Genomic DNA, 26823 nt, shown 5'->3' with positions numbered 1-26823 from the left:
TTTTTTTTCCTGCACTGGTTATGACGTCATACTTTTCTTTCACATTTTTCTCAAAAACTATGGGTCGTACAGGTACAGTTCTTTTGGCATTTTTTATATAGTCCAAGCAAGGAATTTGGCTGTGCAGAGTTTGGCCAGTCTTGATGGGACATCCTGTATATGTGATTAAAAATAATTTGTCTTCCTAGGAAGACAATAATTTCAATTTATTTATTCATTTTATTTAATCAAATTTCTGATTGCGCCTTTGCGATATGATTTTATACAACTTTCCATGATTGTTTATTACCCGCGCCCGTTGCACTTTGACTTTAACTTGATTAATTTAATTCTTCATTTTACATAATTTTTAATTTCCTTTCACTATATGTAATCTTTGACGTATCAATAAATAATGGTTTTGCCGGAGATGCCCTGGACCTTCCCCCTTCGGGGGGGGGGGCGCCGAAGAGCTTACGTTGCTTCTTGCGACAGAGCCTGGGTGCCTCGCGGTTTCTCCAGTCGAGGACTAGTTAGAGTGGAAGCTACAGTTTATAGCTGATTCAAAACGTGTTTCATTCTTCATAAAGAGGTTGGTTGTGGGCTTTCTTTCTTGCTACGAGGATAGAACAACGTTTTTAATATTCAGTCACATTTGGGGAAAAAAACCTGTTTAATTATTCCCTGATGAATTTTGATATTTTTAATGTTTAAAAAAAACAAAAAACTTAAAGTAACATCGTTCGAGTTTTGTCCTGTTCCAACATGAAGTGTCGTTGAAAGTCGCATCTTTTCATTCACACGTGCTGAGTCATCAGAAATTTGAAATATATGAGTAGATTTAAATTTTCTTTGCTAATATATGTGTATATATATATATTTGAAATTTGCAGGCAGAAGCAGCCACAAGAATCAGCTACGGAACAAAACACCCTCTGTATCTGGAAGTCCAAAAACTTTTGTATCAATGCCATGAAGAAATGACTCTTGAATCAGCTTTGTGAGATATGAATTGGTGTATGGAATTTGCTCAATCATTAAAAATGCTTCATCCCATATTTTCTACAGAAGCTTGTTCTGCGTTGCTTGATAGCTGGGCTGTGTCATGAACCATGATTTACATAGTATGATCATACCCTACTGGTCTTTGTGTATATTAAATTTCAGAGTGAGATGTATAAATTTGTTGTTAACTAATCAATATTTTTCCCTATGGGTGAAAGGATCCCTAATGTTTTACCCAGGACCCTCTCTTCAAGTCATAGTCATGGCCTAGACACTGGACCAGACCATGTTAATTAATTTTATACGAGTTATTTATAGTCAGTTTTAGTTTTGCGCAACTTTCTCAATGTATATATCAACTTTGTATATAGCAACTTTCTCAATGTATATATCAATTTTGTATATAGCAACTTTCTCAATGTATATCATAATCAATTCCGGCAGCATCTATTGCAAAATCTTCAACTATTATGGCAGATGCTTTGAAGATTATATTCTTCAAAGCAAAAAAATGTATAGTTTATTTCATGAATTTTTATTTTGTCTTTGGTGTCATACAAAAAATTGTTTTCCTTCTATTTAATGAATATCCATGACTCATACTTTGTTTTCTCATACTTTGAGTGAGCACAGCAATGTCATCAGCTGTCAATTTTGGTTTCACAAGGCTTCATCCTGATATAGCAACTGAGATATAGAGCAAAAATATTAATCTCTATTTTGATGGGAAAATAAAATGCTCAGCATTTTTTTAGTTGTGAAACATTTCCGATAATACACAATTATTGTTATACACACACATTCATATAGTTCTTTAGCACCAGTGGACTTTTCTCAGATTGTCACATTTGTGAAAGTTCATGGACTACAGTCGTGAATGTTCGTTATTAGAGATGATCTTTGCAGTTGCAGTAACAGTGCACAAGTTTTTCTGGTAATTATCTCTGAAACTTCCATCTTTCGTCAGTGAATTTCCATTGTATCTTATCGAGTCCCCATTTTGGAGATTTTTTTCTTTCCCAGTTCCTGGGCTTTCTCTCCTCAGTGGAAGAAACAGTGATTCCAAGTAGTTCAATGGAAGCTCAAAGGACACGTACAGGACGTATGCGACTATGAACGTCAATATCGTATAGCTGAAGATACGGATCCACTGAAAGAAAGAAGGTATATTCATTTTTGTCATTACAAATAAATATTTTTTTCATTGGTGTTTTATGATACACATATTTTCATTTGTTATAGTGGTATTATAATATTTCAACTACACATCCTGTGTACAAAATATTTCTAGTCTGGAGCTTTGAAATATCTAATTACTTGCTCTTAGGCCTTGAAATAGGACTCTAATTTGATCATGTACATTCTTGAGCATTCACCGAATGAACGAATTCTAGAGAATCGGAACATTTTCTGAAAAACTGTTCAGTTACTAGTTTGTTTCATACATTCGAAATAGAGCCTAATTCCAACTAAATTTAGCTTTTTCCTGAGAGCAAAAATAATAGCCCTTTTCCGTGAAATACAGGACACATGGTCATCCAGGGACTTTTATTTTAGGAAGTCGTCCTTTCCCTAACACATGAAATGTGCTTTAGTTTACTGCAGATTTCTTATATCCCTTCATTTCTTGCAAAGGGTGGTTTTTAAGTAATTTTACAGCATTTTTTGCTAGTGATGTTCCTTATCAACTGCTGATGTTCTGTATTTAAGATTCCAATTTCCTGTATTTTTCTTCTCGGAATATTGTCACCCACATTATAGTCAACACAAATTCTGACCGAAATTTGGATCCAATTCCTTTTACCAGGAACATCAGTGTAGTTATGCATGCAAGGCCACTACGGATAATCATCTTCTCCATATGGTAGCCAAATACTGATCTTTAATGAGAAGATTGCGCTCTTGTGTAATATTATTATCCTTTATGCTACAGATTTGCTCCGTGCTTTCGCTATAGAAAAGAGTTTGTTTCTTCATTTGCTGCTTATTGGGGATTTTTATTATGGCCTATTTTGGCATTTTTATGAACAATTGGCTATCATTTTGGTGATTTCCCATATTTTCTTGCATTTACAATTTTAATGAAGGTATAGGGGCCTTCATACCTCCTCTGAGAAGTGCCGTCTTGATGCTTGGGCCCACCCAGGCATGGCCTCAAGTGCAGAGGAGGCCCTCCGGATAATGAGATCTGGTTAAGACTTTCGAGATTAAATATGTGAATTGGTATGCAGACATTTCTAGTAAGATGGGCGTGGGATCTCAGAAAAAATCTATTTGCCTGGAGGCCCACGATGCCTCTGAGACCTATAGTCTCAATTTTCCGTATTTCTTTTGAATAAATATTGCCACCCTACATCTGTGAGGTATTGGTTGTACAAAATACTTACATAACTCGCTGAAACTTACCACTTCATAATGAGTAAATTCCAACTGCGTTCTTGCCATGCTCACGTGGAATGCTATAATGAGATAATGAGCGAGATAGGCGAAATAACCAAGTTTGCTCAGTGATCCGAAGCCTTTCCAGCAAAATATTTTACCTACAATACCTTCGTTAACAAAGAAACAGGAAAAAAGAAATGTTGAAAAATACCATTGCGACAATAGAATAAACTAATGGTGATTAATTAGCACATTGAATCGTAAACCATTTGCATCATGTCTTTAAACACGTTACTCATTTCACGAATCCAATTCAGTCAACTCATAGTAGATTCATATCACTATTCATCAACAACGAACTGGTTTTTACTAGAATGCCTTGAAATGCGTATGGCATATCTTAGTTTTTACATACAATATAATCCTTGGTGGTATTTGGTAAAGACAAGGGTGATGTCAGTAAATTATATCACATTTTAGACAATGAAATTGCAGTGCTGTATGCATTTGAACTTGTATCCAAAAACATATGAACATTGTTTGACGTTCGGCGCTAAGCGACTGTTGGCGACAGCAAACTATTCGTTTTTCTGTGAAAAGGGGACAATCATCATCGTGCTGATTATTCTGCTCTTAGTGACAAGCGACAGCAAAAATTTACGGATTGTTTCCCTTGCAGATGTAAATAGATGGTGGAAGTGGACTTTCCAGCTTCAATGCATGAATGCAAGCCGATCCGTACATTAAAATGTTTCGCCACAGAGAGCACCAATCCTACAACAGTACAAATGTTCAATCCTGACATGTCACTCACAATTTGAAGTGTAGATGGCTGCACTTGAAAATCACAACCAACAATAGATATGCACTGAGACTGTTAAGAACACACACTCACGCCATAACTCGGCAGTCAGTTGCCCATAGTGATAGAGCCAGAAATTCGGCTTGAAAAAAAGAAAGATGCCAAATGGGTTAAACTTTTCATCCAGAGAACTTTTGGATTATTTTATACTAATTTTTATTCTCATTATTTTTTATTTAATATTTCAAGAGCTTTGCATTTCCAGCTTCATTAAGCTGATCGTGGCTCTCAAAGTTATGATGAGCCTTCTCTGAATAATGATGGAAATGTCATAATTTGAAAAAAAAAAATTTTATCGTGAAGAATCACAGTACCTCCGTAACCGTAACTGCAGGCCAGAATGATCCAAGACATTCCAAAACAGAACAGACTCTTGTGTATAGCTCCGTAGATAGCTGCGTAAAGTGTATCCGCATCCTTACCTTCGTGATAAATGTAGAGCACGTACTGCGTACCAACTGTCAGTACGAATGACGCGACCCATCCGATCACCACATGGTGCTTGAAATGCAAGAAAAATAGACACATAAGTATGAAATGAACACAAGATTTATAATTCAACCAGTTAATACATTATATTTATCAAAACTATCAGCATTAATTCAATCAAGAAATATGGATAATGGCCGGTGAAAACACATTAAAATTACTAAAATTCACCGAGGAGATTGGTGATTACGCATAATCACTGATTCATCGCTTTTCCCGTAACACTAACCGGTAAAAAAATAGTTTGGGGGAATGAAATATATTCCAAAAAATTCGACAACCCAACAATGTAATGTGGATACAACCCCCCAGAGGAAATTCAAGAGAGCACTTGGTTGTGAGTAAATGTCCCCAAATTCCACTTGTGTGGAAACGACGTTGTGCGGATCTGTCTCCAAACCCTCGATTTTATGTTCTTTGTGGGGTAATAGGCATCCAAAATTATATTTTGTTTTATAAAATGTTTATACAATAATACAGAAAATTGTCTATGAACATGAATAAAAAATATAAATGAAAGTTGATGAAAATTCGGACTTGAGAGAACTTAATTCAGAATTGATGAAATTCAGAAGTAACAAAAAAGAAATTCAGAAATGATGTGAATTTGATATTAATAAAAGAAATAATTTCAGAACTCATGAAAGAAGTAATTTCAGAACTAATGAGAGAACTAATTTCAGAACTAATGAGAGAACTAATTTCAGAATCTAATGAAAGAAATAATTTCAGGACTAATGAGAGAACTAATTTCAGAATCTAATGAAAGAAATAATTTCAGGACTAATGAGAGAACTAATTTCAGAATCTAATGAAAGAAATAATTTCAGGACTAATGAGAGAACTAATTTCAGAATCTAATGAAAGAAATAATTTCAGAACTAATACAAATACAACGCCACAACAGGCAAACTGCCCAACGAGGTGGCTGACTTAAAGAACATTATGGATCACCGAGCCATTTTTTTTGGAGGCCCTACCTACTACTGCTACACCACACATGCACCCCCCCCGGGAACCCCCAACGAATCGGTACATGCGGGAATGTGCGTGTACGTGTAGTGAAACCTGACGTGAAGTTTTTTGTTTCTCTGTAATGCTTGTTATGTGTAGTGCTGCCATCTGCCACCAGTTTTTCTAACTATGAGTGAAGTGTTATGATTGAATGATTTATCGTTGTAGGACTGTTGCTCTCTGTGGCGAGACTTTTTAACGGGGAGATCGGCTCGCATTTGCGCCTTGAAGTTGGGAACCACAGAAAACCAACTTCAGCCGACCACCACTGTGGGGTTCGAACCCGGATTCTCGCATCGCGAGTCCGTCACTATAACCACTCGACCACCACAGCGGCAAAAGTGTAATTATTTGGACGTGGGTGGATTTGAACCCATGTACCCTGAACTCTTTTTTTCCCATCTCTAACTCCGTATATTACCAACCCACCACTACAATAAAAGATATAATTTCAGAACTAATGATAGAAATAATTTCAGAACTAATAAAAGATATAATTTCAGAACTAATGAAAGATATAATTTCAGAACTAATGAGAGAACTAATGAAAGATATAATTTCAGAACTAATGAGAGAACTAATGAAAGATATAATTTCAGAACTAATGAGAGAACTAATGAAAGATATAATTTCAGAACTAATGAGAGAACTAATTTCAGAACTAATAAAAGAAATAATTTCAGAACTAATGAAAGATATAATTTCAGAACTAATAAAAGATATAATTTCAGAACTAATGAAAGATATAATTTCAGAACTAATGAGAGAACTAATTTCAGAACTAATGAAAGAAATAATTTCAGAACTAATGAAAGAAATAATTTCAGAACTAATGAAAGAAGTAATTTCAGAAATAATGAGAGAACTAATTTCAGAACTAATGAAAGAAGTAATTTCAGAACAAATGAAAGAAATAATTTCAGAACTAATAAAGAAATAATTTCAGAACTAATGAAAGATATAATTTCAGAACTAATAAAAGAAATAATTTCAGAACTAATGAAAGAAATAATTTCAGAACTAATGAGAGAACTAATTTCAGAACTAATGAAAGAAGTAATTTCAGAAATAATGAAAGAGATAATTCCAGAACTAAAAATTCAGAATCAATGAAAGAAATGCGGTAGTACATGTACCAGAATTAATGAAAGGAATAATTTTAACTTTTATTTTCACTTTTTTTATCGATAAGATCCATCAGGGTATCGATGGGATTGTGAGCAAATTCTCAGATGATGTGAAGCTTATTGGGGTAGCCGGCAATCAAAGCGAAAGGGAGAGGCGTCAGACGAACTTGAATATGATTGCAGCATGGGCTAATGATTGGAGAGCATGACCTTTAGCGCTAACAAGTGCATGGTCGCTCATTTTGGTACGAGCTACTCACGTTTCACTTACGAGTTGAATGGTGGTGTTATTCCGGATGCAACTAGGATCATCGATTTGGAAATCCTCATTGACTAGCGGCTTAGGTTTCTGAACATTGTTCAGCAGTGGTTAAAAAAGCGTACAGGATGCTCGCTTTCATTCTCAGAGAGTGGTTTCTTCGCATTCTCCTAAAGTGATCTATCCACTTTTCCGGGGCTCAGTTCGTCCCGGATTCGAGTATGCCATTAGGTTTTGGAAACCATACTTAGGGGCCGTTCAAGTACTACGTCATCATCGATGGGGGGGGGGGGGGAAGGGGTTTCCCGATTTGCTGACTTTTGATGACAAGGGGGTGGGGGGGGGTTTGGATAATGCTTACGTCATCAACCACCCTTTATGAAAATATGAAATATTTTTACTGGCATCTTACTCGGTGCGACAAAAACGAGAAAAACCTTTCGATAGTTTGTGGGCACTTGAAGTAACATTACCCCCCACCCCCTTTCATAAGTGCCCTACAGAGCCGCTTTAGTGATCTCTAAATGGTTCGCGGATCCAAATAACCTGGAAATGTGTCCGGGCCGCTTAAGTGCTCTGGAAATGTGTACGGGCCGTTGAAGTGCTCTGGAACTGTGCACGCATCACTCAAATGATCCGTAATTATATGCCGTGGATCACACACACACACTTAAATAATCTGAGAATGTGCCGCGGGTAACTTGAGTGATGTAGAACTGCATTGGGGGGGCCACTTAAGTGCTCTAAAACTATGTCATTCAAGGGATCTCTAAATGTGTTACGGATCACTTAAGAGTTCCGGAACTGTGCCCCGGGTCATTTAAGTGATCTGATAATGCACCACGGGCCACTTAAATGTTCTGGAATTGTACCATGGGACACTTAAGCAATCTGTAAAAATGTGCCGCTTAGTTCGTTTTTACAAAATTAGGTTTGAGGAGGGCAGGCCGCATCAGATAACCCCCAGGACCAAAGGGCCTTTATGCGATTTATCATTATATGGCTTATAGAGGGTGGGACGCAATGAATTTATTAAAGATCAATTTTGAGTTCGTATCCCCCCCCCCCCAGTGTACGTCTCTGATCCCACCAATATGCGTTAGGATTCAGAGGGGCAGAGCTGGTGACGAGATTTTGCTGACGGGGGGGGGGGGTCAAAAATGGCTAAAAATTTGCTTACGTAATACTTGAACGGCCCCTTCCAGAGGGACATTGACTTGGTCTAGGGAATGCAGAGAAGAGCCACGTGCGCTCTTGATGTCACATGGGGCTTAAGCTGTGAAGAGAGACTTGATTGTTTGAAAATGTTTACATTAAAGAGCGTAAATGTCGGGGGGGGGGAGGGGGGGATATGATTGAAGTGTTTAAAATTTTTAACGGGATGGATGAAAATGGACCATGAATTATTAATACATAGTCAATATCAACTGCTTCTGCAAGGGGTCGCCAGTATCGATTGTTACCTGAGGATCCTGGTTCGAACCCCGTTGACGGCTGTGTTATTGATGGTCGGCTGAAGTTGGTTTTCTGCGGTTTTCCAGCTGCGAGGCGCAAATACTATCTTGGCTCCCATTTGAAAAAGTCTCTCCGCAGAGACGCAGGCAGACCTGCAACACGATATTGCCATACGTGACAAATTCAAGCATTTCCATCTTTACTTCAGAAAATGGAAAACAGATGGCAGTATAAACACGAAACAAACGCAATTCGACAACATAAATACGTTAGGGTCAGTGCCGTCTTAACGAATGAGCCCACCCGGGCACCTCAAGAGAAAAGGGGCCTCAGAAAAATAAGAAGTAGTTGAATTTTTCGAGAATTTACCAGGTAGGGCCTCGGAAAAATCACTTGGCCCAGGTGATCTTAAGACGGCCCTGGTCAGGCATAGGCGGCGATAGACTTGGAAGTCTGGGGGGGGGGCGGGCACGATGATGATGTCGATTCATCTATACATATATGCATTAGATCTGTCGACTTCACCTTTGATGCTGCCCCCCTCCCCGCCCATGTGGTTAGGATTCATACATACACGCAGAACACACGTTCCGGCATGTGCCGATTCATTAGAAATTCCGTAGTGGAATGTGTACGAGGTGCATATACGGTTAGGTAGTATTTTCTTCCAAAAGAAAAAATAAATTCAGCATCAGTGAATCACTTTAACAATCTTGAACTTACTTTTGACCATTTCAAAGTTTCTCTCTGGCTCATGTAGTAGCCTAGAAGAATGCCGATACAGAATGAAGAAACATGGCTCAGAGGATACGTGTATATAGGGCCTTCGAAATACCTGAGAGGAGGCAAAAAACTACGTATAATATCCGCATTTTTCAAATACTAATTCTGAATACCCGGGAACAACAGCCATTCAGAATCAGCTTCAAAATTAAGGACTCCTTAATTAATTATTTAATTATAAATGCGTTCTTACTCTCGTTTATGGATGTAGTATATGGCATAGGATGGCGGATATTTCCATACCCATGTAATAATCCCTAGCGCCAGATTGCACGACAGTGATACGATTATCAGCAATGCTATTCCAAACTTCTTCCACCTGGAAAAAAAAAACACGTTTTACGTGTATCAAGTTCGATTTTTATACAGTAATGTAAAATGAAGAGCCAAAAAAACTGGCACAGGCATGCGTATGCAAATAAAGAGATATGGAACCAATCAGAGTACGGCGCTGCGGTCGGCAACGCCTATATATAACACAACAAGTGTCTGGAGTAGTTGTTAGATCGGTTACTGCTGCTGCAATGACAGGTTATCGAGATTTAAGTGAGTTTGAACGTGGTGTTATAGTCGGCGCACGAGAGATGGGACATAGCATCTCCGAGGTAGCGATGGAATTTGGATTTTCACGTACGACCATTTCACGAGTGTACCGTGAATATCGGGAATCCGGTAAAAAATTAAATCTACGACATCGCTGCGGCCGGAAAAAGATCATGCAACAACGGGACTGACGAGAATCATTAAACGTGACAGACGTGCAACCCTTCCGCAAATTGCTGCAGATTTCAATGCTGGGCCATCAACAAGTGTCAGCGTGCGAACCATTCAACGAAACATCATCGATATGGGCTTTCGGAGCCGAAGGCCCACTCGCGTACCCTTGATGACTGCACGACACAAAGCTTTACGCCTCGCCTGGGCCCGACAACACCGACATTGGACTGTTGAGGACTGGAAACACGTTGCCTGGTCTGACGAGTCTCGGTTCCAATTGCTTCGAGCTGATGGACGTGTACGGGTATGGAGTCAACCTCATGAATCCATGGACCCTACATGTCAACAGGGGACTGTTCAAGCTGGTGGAGGCTGTGATGGTATGGGGCGTGTGCAGTTGGCGTGATATGGGACCCCTGATACGTCTAGATACGACTCTGACAGGTGACAGGTACGTAAGCATCCTGTCTGATCACCTGCACCCGTTCATGTCCATTGTGCATTCCGATAGACTTGAAAAATTTCAGCAGGACAATGCGACACCCCACACGTTCAGAATTGCTACAAAGTCCACTCTTCTGACTTTAGACACTTCCGCTGGCCACCTAAATCCCCAGACATGAACATTATTGAACATATCTGGGATGCCTTGAAACGTGCTGTTCAGAAGTGATCTCCACCCCCCTCTTACTGCTACGGATTTATGGACAGCCCTGCAGGATTCATGGTGTCAATTACCTCTAGCACTACTTCAGACATTAGTCGAGTCCATGCCACGTCGTGTTGCGGCACTTCTGTGGGCTTGCGGGGGCCCTACACGATATTAGGCAGGTGTACCAGTATATTTGGTTCTTCAGTGTAACTGCTACAGCCCGGATAATATGCAAATGCGTAAGTTCATATGCAATTGCGCGTGTTTTTTTTTGCACTTTTTTGTAGTTACTGCAATGAATTCATAAAATAACCGAAGAAGAAGTGCATTTGTAGCATTTTTTCCATTAATTCGCATTTTACTGTTTTTCAAGATTATTTTTTATCGTTTTATTCTTCAAATTTAATCAAATTTCTGTAATTTTATCGAGAAAATGTTTCACCATTGAGTTCTTTTTAGGGCATATTTTTGTCATTTTTATATGCATATTGTTGCACTGCTAAATGCATATTTTTTATAGTTTTACTGCATATTTTTCCTTTTTTCTTAGGTCATACTCCAGTTCTTTGATATGCGTATTTTTTGTATTTTTTCCGCATATTTTTTTCATTTATTCCGCATATTTTTGCTTATTTTTTTATTATATGCTCCCCACGTTTTTAAGACAAATAAAATTTTAATTGGTCGACGCGTTTCGGCTCTACAATGAAGAGCCGTCATCAGGACCTCGTGATCAGAAATCACACAAATGAGTCGTGGAGGGGTGATGTTTATGATTGGTCGTCCGGAGAGTTCGCCTTTGTATTTGCTGAGGCCGAGTGGCCTTTGGATGCGAATTGGGGCGCCATCTGTTGCAAAGTGTTGAAAATTCTGTCTGGACTGAGGTTAATAAAGCCTGTCAGAGCTTGGATTTAAAGTATATAGCCTTTATACTTTTATACAAAATGTTCTCTAACAAAGGCATACAACAAATAATGGCTTTCTTTGTGGTAAAATAAATAAATATCCATTTGCTATGCATTATTCACCATATTGGAATCGATATCAAAAATTTACACGATTGTTATTTCGTTTTTTCATAATGTAGTAGCGAAAGGGTTAAAAAAATAAAAATAACTTTGTATGTACCAATGTAATGCCAAGTTTTTTAAGTATAGGCTGCATGCTATTTATTCAAATCCAGTAACGTCTTAACGCGTAGACAAACAGGGACTCAGGGCCCCTTAATTAAACGGGGGGGGGGGGGAAAGATTCAAATTATTGAAAGATTTCATTGATTCTGACCATGTATTTATTCTAAAATTACTTCTTTTCATTGTCTATGAATTTTTATTAGTCCTGAAATTATTTTTCTTTTTTTCTGAAATTAATTTCAGTTTTTTTTCCTGAAATTTCCATTTTCTCTGAAATTAATTTCAGTTTTTTTTCCTGAAATTTCCATTTTTTCTGAAATTAATTTCAGTTTTTTTTCCTGAAATTTCCATTTTTCTGAAATTAATTTGTTTTTTTTCCTGAAATTTCCATTTTTTCTGAAATTAATTTCAGTTTTTTTTCCTGAAATTTCCATTTTTTCTGAAATTAATTTCAGTTTTTTTTCCTGAAATTTCCATTTTTCTGAAATTAATTTGTTTTTTTTCCTGAAATTTCCATTTTTTCTGAAATTAATTTCAGTTTTTTTTCCTGAAATTTCCATTTTTTCTGAAATTAATTTTCATTCCGTAAAAATGGGACCTGTGACATTTATTCCATAATAAACTGCCCTGGATCAGCTCCAACAGCATACCGAGGCACAGCATTCGGGAATCACTGACGTAGATCGATATCCGGGGGGGGGGTGACCCTGATAATTCCTTCCTGAATTATAAGAATCAATGAAAGAACTACAATGCAATTTCCGATCAAATTGAAATGTCAAAGCAAGAACTTACTTTGATAGAAACCAGGCAAGGATGGTTCCGACGATCGTCAGTTGCATCAGGCACGGGATGAACCAAAGATACAAGAAGTTCTATTTTGGAAACAGTGAAATTGAACGTAAAATCTTTCATGGCATATCCATTAAACAACACAGTCAATCTCATTAATGTAATTGTGAAGCTCTCACAGTACGTTAACGAGTGTGAAACTCACCTGGTCTTTTACGGCCAGGAAGTTGTTGTACATGAGCGCGTACGTCCACCACCACTTTCGAGAGTTTTCCGCGGCAAAACCGAAGATGTCCTCCCAGATCGGACCCGAACCAACCAGTGGCAAAACGATAATCAAAGCTATTATCAGCATCAATGATGGACACAATCTAACATACAAATTGAAAAACAAAACCCATACGCATATTATTATTCAACTCGAAACACACATTTGAAGGAAAATAGAGTCGGATATAATATTGTTGGAACTGTGGAAAAATATTTACCAAAGCAAAGATTTATCCCAGGGGTGGACAACTTCTCTCAGTTCAAGGGCCAACATAATGACCAGCTGCAGCTTCGCGGGCCGCACCAGGGACAACACCCCGATATATAATATAACCCGCACCAGTAAAATTACTCAGAAAACTCGCAGATTTGTGCCCGACATAAGTAATATGGTGCGAAACGGACAATTTAGTCAGTAAAACTGAATTTGAAATTTTACCCTGGGCTCCACTTTTTCATAAACTGATACATATCAATTGCTTTTCTGATTCCCAGTTGGTCGATGCAATCTTCATAAAAAATTACTGTTTCTTTTGCAAATTAGTTCTTCTAATTACATCCATAGTTTGAATTTTACAGACAAAACAAACACGAGAAATATTGCCACAATGTGGACAAAATCACTAATATTTCCGATGGGCGAGAAACAAAAGGGTTACTGTAAATTGCAATGTATTAAGATATATTTCACGAAACAAACATCGAAACATAAATATGTCAAATGAAAATTTGCATTTATAGTCTTAATTATCATAATACAATTAATTATGAGTTATAAGGAAAAACTTGATTATACAATAAAGAATAAAAGTTCAAGTAAGCTTCGTTGGAAAAACGGGACATCTTTTATGAAAAGGTCGGAGTGGAAAAAATTACGGGAAGATGAGGGACTTTCCAGTAAAATACGGGTCATATGGTCACCCTTTGATCGTGACGCATCATAAATATTCAACAAAAGAATAGAAACTTTTGTTAGCAAAACTTGGCAATTATGATGAAACTAAATGTGGATGATGGAAGAAATATTGTATAGCGTCTTTAAGGAGGATTTCTTTTAGTTGATGTAGGATTGTGAGTAACTGCAACCGACGTCCCCCACTTCATGCAAATGACCTCATATTTTGATATTGAGGTCATATTGAAAATATTTGAAAACCCACCCCCAAAATGTCGGAAAAAAATTCTCAAATTAAGCGTCGCAACTGTATGATACTGTAATGAAAGGCATTTCAGCTAATACCGGTAACTATTTTCCCTCAGAAAACATATCGAATTGGAATCAGTGATGCCCATCATTGAACAAGACCATGACCTTATAAAGCAGTTAAGTACAATAGGAAATACGGCGAAGATCGAAATTAGGTCACCTTGTGGGTGGACGGATGGATGGGCATTTACCGTAATGGAGATATTCCGAAAAGGAACGAGGAAGCACTTTGAATGCCAAACACGAATCCGTACATATCCTTTCTCTTTGTTTTTCCCAATTGCTAATAATAGAAGGATTTGGACAACGGATTAGCAATCGCATTATCCGATCTTCTCGATTTCATCATTAGTTCTGTCCGCGATTTTTTGTGTGATAAACAAAGGGATCCGTAAGAGATCTTCCATGAACTCTTTTATGAGTCCAGTTCCGGACCACAATTGATACAAAGCAATTTGAATATACCTGAGATATCGACGGACGAGCATCTTGACGACATTGACTTGCGCGTGTTCGCCTCCACGTTTGAACCTTCCGTAAACGAGTAACATTCCGCTGTAAGAAAGTAAAAAAAATTATCAAAATAATGGTGTGTAAGATTATAATGCAATGTATAGATAATTTTCAGATGAATTCAATTAATTATAATTAATATAAGGGTGGATCAAATGAAAGCCGAACAGTTGCTATAACTTGGTTTAGTTTTGTATGAGTGTGGCAAAACTTTGTGTAAACATAGAGCGGAATATTAGGAAGGCAATCCGTACTGCGCGGAATGGACTTGCCCTAGGTCAGTGGTCGGCAAACTCATTAGTCAACAGAGCCAAATATCAACAGTACAACGACTGGAGAATTTCTTTCGAGAGCCAAATTTTTTTTAAAACTTAAACTATATAGGTAGGTACATCGTTATTAACTTGATTAGGGTACTCGTAAGCTGGCCTTTGCTAAAAACGTCCTCGATCTGATTGAGGTACTTTCGCTGAGGTCGACCCCTTCAGACTCTCCCATCCACACTCGTCTTGTATATGACCGATGTTGGATGCGGATGGAGAGAGGTGGCCACGGGAGAGTCGTCATGAGAGGTGGTGGCCTGGGAGCGTCGTCTTCAGAGGTGTGGCCCCTGGGGGATGGCTCCTAAGCAGTGTTGACTGATGTTGGATGCGGATGGAGAGAGGTGGCCCAAGAGCGTCATCTTCTATGATCTGGCCGGGTAGAGGGTGACGTTCCTTAGTACGGAAAACATTGCATGCCCCCCCCCCCTCCCTCATGTTCCGAGAGGAGACTCGTGTCTTTTGCGTCTATCTGCCCCCGAGTACCTTAAAAAAAAAAAAAAAAAAAGCCTCGTTTCGACAACTTTTTCCCGAACGTCCTAGTTTCGACCCACCTGATTGGTTGCGGAAGTGTTACATGACAGCAGAGTCAGGCTTTCGGCAAAAGCCCGCAAAAAAGATACTCACTAGAGAGGGGAAAGGAACGAGAACAAAATGGCTAAAAGAAAAAAAAAATGCGTGTCTAAACGTTTTTTTCCCCCAAAAATCTGGAGTTTTTGTGAGCCCGAAAGTGGTATTTTGTGGAAGAGCCACACTCTAGAGACCAAAGAGCCGCATGTGGCTCGCGAGCCACGGTTTGCCGACCACTGCCCTAGGTAGTCGCGCCGAATCACGTGATATGTGCTGGTGGTCGGCCGACAGTGTCGTCCAACAGGCAATCGGTTGTTTTTTCATCTGCGTCTGCGGAATGTTTGCGAATAAAGAAAAGCAACGTGGTGTTGCTTTTCTTGAGCAACATTTGAAAAACACAACCGATTGCCTGTTGGACGATACTGTGATTCCGCGCTTCTACCTAGGGCAAAAGTTCTACCTTTACACAAAGTTCCATCTCACTCATTCAAAAATGAGCCAAATTAAAACATCTCTTTCATTTGATCCGCCCTTATATACTACTACTTAACCGAACATGTACCTCGTACACATTCCTCTTCGGAATTTCTAACGAATCGGCACATGCCGGAATGTGTGTTCTGAGTGTATGCTTGGCCTTAACGTATTTATTTTGTCGAGTTGCGCTTCTTTCGTGTTCACGCTGCCATCTGGTTTCCATTTTCTGAAGTAAGGATGCTTGAATTTTCATGTTTTGTCAGTATCGTGTTGTAGGCCTGCCTGCTCTCCGCGGAGAGACTTTTTGAAATGGGGGATCGGCTCGCTCACACACATTCGTGTCTTGAAGCCGGAAAACCACAGAAAACCAAGCCCTTATATACTGATCGTCATACTTACGAGAACAGGAAATAGGCGTCTATACTGACTCCCATGGATGATATCAACGTGAATTTCGGATCGTTCAGGTAATGACCGAGGTTAGTGACGTCACCTATTGGAAAATAATCGAATGATTAAAAGGTTAGTTAATTTTTCGATTCTCCAGTTCAATTTTTATTTTTTCAAGGTAAATTCCAATTTTTTCCCGAATAATGTAAGTATAGGAAAGACACAAGGGGGCTATTAATTACAATCTGAAATTCATCTATCGACTTATGGTTGAAAAATTTGTAATTGGAAAAAAAATCAATGTAATTAAATTTTTTGTATTTTTGTGTGCATAAAAGTCCGGTTAAAAGGTTATTTATTGAAATGTCATCCTCATTATTCGCTCTGGCATTGTGTGTGTAATTGATATTTTTTATTATTAAAGATCGTTTTCAATGGTAATCGTTTGTAAATTTTTAGCTATGATCCTTACAACAATGGTTTTCTAACTTTTTTTTCACAACAATGATTTTTGAAGCAATTCTTACGCAACAATTATTTTCACAATATATATCTTCTTCAATAATTTTCTTCTCACAAGCGTGTTCAACAAACATGAGATTTCGACAAATCTTTTCACACCGATGAGATTTCAGTTAAACTTTTCGCTTTAACGAGATTTCATCGAACTTTTTCCCGACAATGAAATTTTATCTAACTTTCTCGTGACAATGCAATTCTCAGCAAAGGAAAATCTCTATCTCCTCTGTAGCTTAGTGGTCAGAGCACTCGTCCGGCAATCGAGGGACCCGGTTCGACTCCCGGCAGAGATGAGTTTTTTCCTTCCTTAAAAAATTAACATCTCAAATAATAAATATCTTCACAATATCCAGTCTTCTGTATATCTTGATGAGATATCATCAAACTTTTCCACAACAATCAGTTTTCATCAAATCCACAACAATTAGATTTCAACAAACTTTTTCACGTCGATGAGATTTCGTCAGACTTTTCGCGACAATAAGATTTCAACAAAGCTTTCTATGACAATGAGATTTCAAAAAAGCTTTCTATGACAATGAGATTTCAATAAAGCTTTCTATGACAATGAGATTTCAACAAAGCTTTCTATGACAATGATATTTCAACAAAGCTTTCTATGACAATGATATTTCAACAAAGCTTTCTATGACAATTAAAAAAATTAAATCTTTTCGCTCAACCATGATGTTTAAGAAGAATTTTTGCAAGAATGATGTTTAGAAATCTTTTCACTACCATGTTTTCCTCAGTAAAGCTTCTCCAATAATATCTTTTCACAATAATAAGAATTCAACAAACTTTTTCACAACAATTAGATTTCAATAAACCTTTTCAAAGAATGAGATTTCAACAAACTTTTTCACAACAATTACACTGCTGGCCACCCAAATTGCAACACCAAGAAAGACAAGAGATATCGCAACAATATTTATTTTGTAGATAGCACGTTGACCAAGCATCAAATGATTAAATTTATAGACTTCTGTGAAGTGTGGTTCCTGCCAAAATCAGTAGCCAGAGTAGCCGCCATTGTTGGAGATCACCGCTGCCACACGCCTCGGCATTGATTCAAAGAGACTTTGGATGTGTTCTTGGGGTACAGCAGACCAAGCAGCTTCCACGCGTTGCCAAAGTTGATCTGGTGTGGCAGCTGGGGATGTAATCTGGGTCAATCGTTGAGCAACCATGGACCACATGTTTTCTATCGGCGAAAGATCCGGAGAGCGAGCTGGCCAGGGAAGCAATTCAATCTGGCGATTGACGAAGAACTTTTGGACAATGCGTGCCACGTGTGGTCGCGCATTATCCTGTTGAAATATGGCTGTGGGCAAGCCCTGAAGGTAGGGAAGGACAACTGGCTCCAACACCTCGGAGATGTAGCGCTGGCTTTTTAAAGTACCGGCAATGCGTACTAGAGGAGTGCGAGAGTGATATCCAATACCGCCCCATACCATAATACCTGGTGCAGGACCAGTGTGGTGGTGCATAACGCAGCTGTTCAGCATCCTCTCTCCACGGTGTCTCCAGACTCGAATCCGACCATCGTGGTGTTGCAGACAGAAGCGTGACTCGTCGGTAAAGACAATTTCATTCCATTGTGCCATCCACATCCTTCTTTCATCTGGAAATCAGTATGAAAGAGACTTTCTTAAGTTGGTGCTCGAAAATTTTTTGTATCAGCATGTATCAGAAGCCACTAGGGGTACTGCTATTTTGGATTTAGTTCTTACTAGTTCTGAGGATCTAGTTGAACATGTTTCGGTGGGGGAAGAGTTTTCTTCCAGTGATCATCGTATCGTCAGATTTCTCTGTAACTTTTCCTCGGGTAAGGTTGATAACAAAAGACTGGTTCCTTGTTTTCGGAGAACTAACTTTGATGTTTTGCGAAGAAGGTTAGCGGAAGTTTTCAAAGACCGGTTGGAATCAGTAGGGGTGGTAAGTCAATGGGAAGAATTTAGTACGAAGCTGTCCTCTGTTTTGCACGACGTCATACCCTTTGTTCGAAAAAAGCGTGTTTGTACATCACACCCTCTATGGTTCACGGATAGCGTGCGGAACCTTTATCTTGAAAAGAAAAGAGCATTCAGAGAGTATAAAAGTGGACGAGGTGACCTATCATTGTTTACTGATAAAAGAAGACTGTTGAAGAAAGCGATAAGGGATAGTAAAAAGCAAGTTGAATCTAGGTTGGCAGATAACATTGGCTCTGACCCAAAATCATTTTTTCGATACGTCAATAATGGATGTAAGGGGACAGTTGGCCCCCTCTCGATAGGAGGCTCAAAAGTAGAGAGCAATGTAGGCATGTGTAGTGCTTTCAATGACTTTTTCGCGTCGGTTTTTAATGGAGATAATGATATTCGATATACGGGTGTTGCATGGGGTAATAAAACGCTCAACGATATTCAAGTGGAAGACGTGGAGGTCCTAAATCTTCTAAGAAATGTATGTGCAAGCAAAGCACCAGGACCAGATGATATCTATCCCAGGGTTCTCAGGGAAGGTGCTAATGAATTGTTGGGGCCAGTCGCACAGATATACAGGAGTAGTGTTGCTGAGGGTATCGTCCCGAGAGATTGGAAACTGGCTAACGTTGTTCCGATATTTAAGAAGGGTAGTAGAGAAGTGGTGTCTAATTATCGTCCGGTGAGTTTGACGAGCTCCCTCTCGAAAATTTTGGAAATTATCATCAAAAGGCAGTTTGTGAAGTGGATAGACGAGAATAGTGTATTGTCGGATAATCAGCATGGGTTCAGGAGGGGGAAGTCATGTGTAACTAACCTCCTTTGCTTCTATGATTACGTGACTAAGGCTTTGGGTAAGAGCAAAAATGTCGACGTTGTTTACCTTGATTTCCAGAAGGCATTCGATCGGGTCCAACATGGCAAACTCTTGAAGCGTTTACACGAGATTGGAATAGGGGGCAACTTGCTGAATTGGATAGAATCGTGGTTAAGAGATAGGTCGCAACGAGTTATGGTGAACGGGGAATTCTCTGGTTGGACAGACGTCACAAGTGGAGTTCCTCAGGGAAGTGTCCTTGGCCCCATACTTTTTTCACTTTTTATCGATAAACTCGATCAGGGTATCGATGGAATTACTAGCAAATTCGCAGATGATGTGAAGCTAATGGGGGTAATCGGGAATGAAAGCGATAGGGAGTTGCTCCAGACCAACTTAAACAAGATTGCAGCATGGGCAAATGCATGGAGCATGACGTTTAGCGTAGATAAGTGCATGGTCGCTCATTTTGGTTCGAACAACCCACGGTTCTCTTACGAGTTGAATGGTGTCACTATCCCGGATGCAACTAGAGTCACCGATTTGGGAATTCTCATTGACGAGCGACTTAAGTTTTCTGAACATTGTTCAGCGGTTGTCAAAAAATCGAATAGAATGCTTGGTCTCATTTTCAAAAAGGTCTCTTCGCGTTCTCCTAAAGTCATTCTTCCGCTTTTTCGAGGCTTAGTTCGTCCTGGACTGGAGTATGCTGTAAGGTTTTGGAGACCATACCTACAGAGGGACATAGACTTGGTTGAAGGGGTGCAGAGAAGAGCTACGCGTGTCCTTATTGGCACACAGGGCTTGAGTTATGAAGAAAGACTTCATTTTTTGAATATGTTTACATTGGATGAACGCAGGTGTCGAGGAGATATGATCGAAGTGTTCAAAATTTTCAATGGGATGGATAGGATGGACCATGAACTTTTAGTACACCGCCAATCGACTGCTTTTACAAGGGGACACCAGTATCGATTGGTGAGGGACAATGCAAGGTTATGGTGTCGCAGGGAATTTTTCTCCAATAGGGTTGTTAATAAATGGAATAGCTTACCCCCGGAGGTAGTAAATTGTAACACAATTGACACGTTTAAAAAGAAATACGATAAACATGTTGGGGTAAATCGAGAAGCTATCCATTCTTAGAATAAGACAACCATAAGTATTCTTTATGGGCATTGTATAATATTTTATCATGTGTATATATTGTTTGTAATTTGTGTTAATTGCATTTTTAATTGGGTTGCTGTATTTTTGAAACATATGACAACCATATTTTTATGGGCATCTTTTTATCAGCCACCTCGTTGGGCATTTTGCCTGTTGTGGCGTTGTATTTGTATTTGTATTTGTATTCATCGGACCATTGGCGGCGGAGACGTCTGTGGTTCTGCGTCAAGGGTAGACGAAGCAATGGACGTCTTGCGGACAGACCACTCTGCTGTAAACGGCGTCGAATGGTACGCGCAGGCACTGGATGATACGGTACAAACTGAATGTGCTGTGCCATGGTCCATGATGTGGATGAGCGATCCGTCACTGCCATACGCACAATACGCCTGTCATCACGTGAAGTGGTGCACTGAGGTGGATGCGATCGAACACGTCGGTCCGTCGTACCCTCCTGCATCCAACGATCACATATCCGCATTACAGTTGTTTGGTTTCGTCCAACACGACTACCGATTTCCCTGAAAGATAATCCACAATCTCGGTAGGCCACTATCCTTCCTCTGTCGAACTCGGATACTTGATCAAAAGATGATCGCTGTTTTCTACGAGGCATAATTGATCGTTTTTTTGAAAAAACCACAAGAAAAACACAATTGCCGTACTTCCAATCGTCGAAATCTCCAAGCCTTAAATAGCGCTTTGAAGTGGCGCCACAGGCGCGCGTGATGTGCGTCTGCGCTGAAATTCTAATCATTTGCATATCTCACCTCCGCTAATGCATGTTGTAAATTTCATATTATTTGCATGCATCCTTCAGGGTGTTGCATTTACGGTGGCCAGCAGTGTAGATTTCAACAAACTTTTTCAAAGAATGAGATTTCAACAAACCTTTTCAAAGAATGAGATTTCAACAAACTTTTTCACAACAATTAGATTTCAACAAACCTTTTCACAACAATTAGATTTCAACAAACCTTTTCAAAGAATGAGATTTCAACAAACCTTTTCAAAGAATGAGGTTTCAAAAACCTTTCCATAGCAATTAAATTTTATCAAACATTTTCGCAACAATGAGATTTCAACAAACCTTTTCACCAGAAGGAAATTTCAACAAACTTTCCATAACGATAAGATTTCAACAAACTTTCCATAACGATAAGATTTCAACAAACTTTCCATAACAATGAAATTTTAATGAATTTTTCCACACCGACAAGATTTCAACATAACTTTCCGTAACAATGAAATGACAACAACGCGTGACTCCAACAAAGCTTTCTGCCAGTTGAAAATGAATAATGGTACAAGTTCTTTTCAACATTACCCTTCTAAAAAATGCCTTTTCAAGGATCAAGAAAATGAAAATGTACACACATACAACGTCTATATACAGTATTACCCATTGAACTGCATCAATTCACTTACCGCAATTTAATTCATTTTTTAGTTCTGATTGCCCAACAATTACATCGAAAAGGTCTGCAGCATTTAATTGACGCATTTTTCAACTTTAAAACAGACAGGTTGAAAACTTTGAAATTCTTTTAGCACCTCCCTCGAAGGAAAAAAATATCCACTAATTTCTGCTTTTCTTGAAACGGTATTTATTTCTCTCATTAACGTTCGAGCCGCCATGATGGTTACCTTGGATACGGTTTGTATGTCCCTCAAAACCACCGAAGGAGGAAAATAACACGTGTGATACTGTTAACCCCATCGTAATGTTTGTTATACACATGTTAAATTAATAAAATATATTTCTATATGTAACGATTTTATACCTTTGAAAAAAATATGGTACTGGTCCGTGTGAGGTCCGAAAATTTGGTGATCGCTGTTTCAAAGGACCTTGGTTCGAGAATCATACAAATAGACCGAAATTGAATTTTTATACGTAGTACAGTAGAACTTGGTTAATTCAAATTTTCGATAATTGCAACTCTCACGAACTTCCCTTCAGTTTTCCATTTAATTTAATGTTAAAATTTCTTGTTTAATTCGAATTTATTTTCTCGAATGTTTTGGATACTAATTCCTAGTTTGAGGGAAAAAAACCATGACTTTAGTATGAGCAAATTGAGTTTGGACAAATTCTACAAGAAGCCAGACTTTGCTTTTCTGTTAAACAACAAATTTTTGAACATAAAAAGAAAAAAAGTTTGAAATTCTGTTTTTCTCTACTTTTTTGAGTATTATTAAGCAAAACCATCTACTCTTCCGTACTTGCTTTGTTGTTGTTAATAATTTAGTGTCCATTTTAACATTGCTCAGCTGGAGTGCATTGAGAATGTGTACCACTTAATACCGATTATGTTGTTCAAGTTATGGATCAAGGTGTACCATTCGAAATCTCTGAATCTTTTTATTGTCATTGAGAGTGGAAAAAGTACAAATTTTGTAGGAATTTCTTTTCCTTGATAGCATATGAATGATACGCAAAATTTGGGAAACAGTTTCTTAACGGATGATCATTAATTATTTCCGTAAATCAGGCTTTGAGCCATAGTCAGATAGTCAGGAAATTATTCAGTGATGCTGATTCCAGTACAGCAGCTTTACTAATTATTACAATTTGGGAAGCAATTTCGTAACTGATGATAAAAATTGTAATAATTGATAATTATTATCTTATGTGAATGTTGATGATTAAGTTGCAATTTGCGGTCATTATACTGATCGAGGATAGATTAATTAGATAATTCGAACTTTTTTTTTCTCCAGTGACTTTGGACTTCGAATTAACCAAGTTCGACTGTAATTGCAACTGATTTTTAGGAAATATACGAATCGTTACTTACGAGAGAAATAGGCGAAAAAAGGCAGCAGGTACGTGTGATAGGTGATGACCAGGAAAGTACCGAGGACGTACATGCCATTGATGCAGGATATCTCGCCGACTGGATCCTTTCGTTCGTTCAACAGCAACCTGGTGTTGTTATACATGGAGAAGGCCTGCACGAACTTCACCACTGCGTCTGAATGGAAAGATTCACATTCGTAATTGTATTTCAGAAACGAATCGGATTAATAGGAAAAACATTAAATAGCTTCACTCTTGACGTGAGAAGAATTTTACATTTGTTTTTAAAATCTAGACTGCGTAAATCTGTTTGAAAAATTTCCGATTCCTGTCTAAAATTTTCCATGTAATCGACTTTTGGGAAGAGGCAAAGATGTCCTCTCCACTTGTTGATAAAAGATATGCAGGAAACTGGTTGTTGCGTAAATATTATGATTGGAAAGAAAATTCACATTTGCCTCTACTGGGACTCTAACCCAGTCCGGACGAATGCGCTACCACTACGCTACAGCAGCAATGAAAAATTTCTCTTTTGGAGTGAATATGCTGAACGGCACCATTCAATGTACGGTGACAGCAAATCTGCTAATGCCTCGTAAACGACACATCAAGACCCCCTCAGTTCCCTGCATGTCTAGTATTAACAAGTGGGAATGACATCTTTGTCTCTACATTATATGTCGCCATCTAAATAGCCTTGATGTCGTTTACGAGCCATCAGCTGATTGCTGTCCCTGTCCATTGCACGGTACCGTTCGGCACTCCAAGTATGAAATTTAATTAACAAATTATAAATTAAAATATTTTATATTGAAGGGTTGTAAAGAGAAATATAGCACACTCACTCCTGTTTTCTCTCTCCATCTCAGACGAGTCCCTTATGTACAAGACACCTTCTAAAGACGTGCACAGGATCACCAAGCCTGCTATGAATCCAAGCACAGCCCTGAATGGATTAGATTTCAACCAAAAAATTTGTCCATAAATACAGAGACATTACGCACTTATTAACAGAGAACATTAAGTACTTGAAAAATTATAAGTTAAATATTTATTATTATTTTCTTAGAGCAGGGGTTAACCGATGGGTCACGACCCAAACTTGGATCACCGAGGCTTCCTAGATGGGTCGTTCAAATCCACTAACAGTCAGATTCTTGAGCTATGGGTCACGACCCAAACGTGATTCGCAGGAGATTCCGAGGTGGGCCGTAAAAATCCACTTATAGCCACGGATTCTTAAGCTACCACTACTACTAAACCACTCATGCACCTCGTTCATATTCCTCTATGGAATTTCCAGCGAATGACCGCATGTTGGAATTTGTTGTGAACCTAAGTTTGTTACTGTTTAATGCTTGTCATAGTGATGCCACCAACCATCTATTTTTTGAACTACGAGTGAACTGTGATTTATTGAATATTTGTACCGTTGTTGGCCTGTTGCTCTCCGTGGCGAGACTTTCAAACGGGGATTCTTGAGCTATGGGGTAACGACCGAAACTCGATTCACAGGGTTTTTTTTTCCGAGATGGTTCGTACAAATCCACTTACAGCCTTGTTATAAATGCACCTATTTCTTCACTGGTTTCACTAATTTCGAAAAATAAGTGGTCCCTATAGTAGGACTATTGTTGTTAGTTTTGGGTCACGGCTGGAAAGGGTTAAGAACCCTGTCTTAGAGTTTCGGCTTTGAAATCATCTCTATACGTACATTGTATTTAAAAAAAAGTTCTTATACTTTTACTTTATACTTTCTTATATTTTTTCTCATACTTTTGACTTTACCTACTCCTTAACTTTTGAACTGTTGATAATAGAGACAAAGTTCAAATGGAGACAATAAAGGGACTAAAGTTTCCTAATGAAGTAGAAATCTAAGGTATATGAATATAATTTATTACATAACATAAAAATATGAATCGTGAGAATACATATTTTATTCTTAATACGGTCCCTCTTATTTACACCGTTATTATTGGGAAATTTTTCATCATTTTTAAAATACTTCATGGTATATTACTGCATGGCTTTTCGAAGCAAAGGCTAATGGCAACTATACTTTTCGCAAACAATAGTTTTTCACGGCAAAAGATTTTAACATTACTTTCCACAGAAATGGCTTTCGACAATGCCCTCCGCGAAATTACTTTCGGCAATGCCTTCCACAGAAATGGCTTTCGACAATGCCCTCCGCGAAATTACTTTCGGCAATGCCTTCCACAGAAATGGCTTTCGGCAATGCTTTCCGGAAACGGCTTTCGGCAATGCTTTCCGGAAACGGCTTTCGGCAATGCTTTCCGGAAACGGCTTTCGGCAATGCTTTCCGGAAACGGCTTTCGACAATACTTTATTCAAAAATAGCTTTCAACAATGCTTTATGCAAAAATGGCTTTCGACAATGCTTTATGCAAAAATGGCTTTCGACAATGCTTTATGCAAAAATGGCTTTCGACAATGCTTTATGCAAATATGGCTTTCGACAATGCTTTATGCAAATATGGCTTTCGACAATGCTTTTCGCAGAAACGGCTTTGTTGAAGTATATCTTTGTATTAAGGTATCCGACTACGTTCAAATAGTCATTTCGGAAGAAAATATCAATTTTTTTATTCTCATTTTTTATGAAAGCCATATTTATGGTGATTCCATAACATGCCATATTCTTTTTATACAGTATGAAGCTTAGAACCGAAGTTACGCGCACTTTAGCGTTGCTTTTTTTACATTAAATAATTAATCTGTGAATAAAAACGTGTTTTACGAATAATGCCGTTTTGGATATTTTACTTGAGTCTCAAACATGATTTCTAAAAATATAGTGATTGATTGCAAAATTTATTGACCGTTACAAAATTTTATTATGATATTCTGCCATATAGTACTGTGTTGTTAAGGTTACGAACTAAAAGAATCTGAGTTCTATCATACAGTATGTACAGTCGACGCTCCTTACATTCGAGCGAATGTAACCAATAGGCTTATTGGCAGTTTTTTTTTTAAAGTTTTGTAAAAGATCCTTTATCAAACTTTTCTAGTGTAATTCTGGCCTTAGGCCGGGATTATACTATAAAAGTTTTATAAAAGTTCGTTTATAAAACTTGAAAAATGCAACTAATAGGCGGATCTGTTAAGTTCGCTCGAATGTAAC

The 26823-nt window shown here is 38.4% G+C and overlaps 1 protein-coding gene across 1 annotated transcript in view; it reads right to left on the bottom strand.

The window, feature by feature from the left end:
• Positions 1–1510: 1510 nt before the first annotated feature.
• The window catches only part of LOC149083695 (nose resistant to fluoxetine protein 6-like), a 36505-nt gene continuing 11192 nt past the window's right edge, over positions 1511–26823 (bottom strand). The window contains exons 5-15 of the mRNA XM_089234190.1: positions 24518–24618; positions 23671–23847; positions 16406–16499; positions 14592–14681; positions 12855–13020; positions 12653–12732; positions 9549–9674; positions 9296–9407; positions 4543–4729; positions 3391–3533; positions 1511–2134 (exon numbers count right to left, since the gene is read on the bottom strand). Coding sequence (XP_089090316.1) covers positions 1850–2134; positions 3391–3533; positions 4543–4729; positions 9296–9407; positions 9549–9674; positions 12653–12732; positions 12855–13020; positions 14592–14681; positions 16406–16499; positions 23671–23847; positions 24518–24618 — 1561 coding nt within the window. The 3' untranslated portion in view covers positions 1511–1849. The remainder of the gene's footprint in view (positions 2135–3390; positions 3534–4542; positions 4730–9295; positions 9408–9548; positions 9675–12652; positions 12733–12854; positions 13021–14591; positions 14682–16405; positions 16500–23670; positions 23848–24517; positions 24619–26823) is intronic.

Source organism: Pholcus phalangioides, unplaced genomic scaffold (assembly GCF_987345545.1).
Source record: "Pholcus phalangioides strain wild (caught in Gottingen) unplaced genomic scaffold, Ppha-v1.0 ptg000008l_1, whole genome shotgun sequence".
Taxonomy (NCBI): Eukaryota; Metazoa; Arthropoda; class Arachnida; order Araneae; family Pholcidae; genus Pholcus; species Pholcus phalangioides.
The sequence above is the reverse complement of the archived record's forward strand: the minus strand, read 5'-3'. Positions and strand labels throughout refer to the sequence as shown.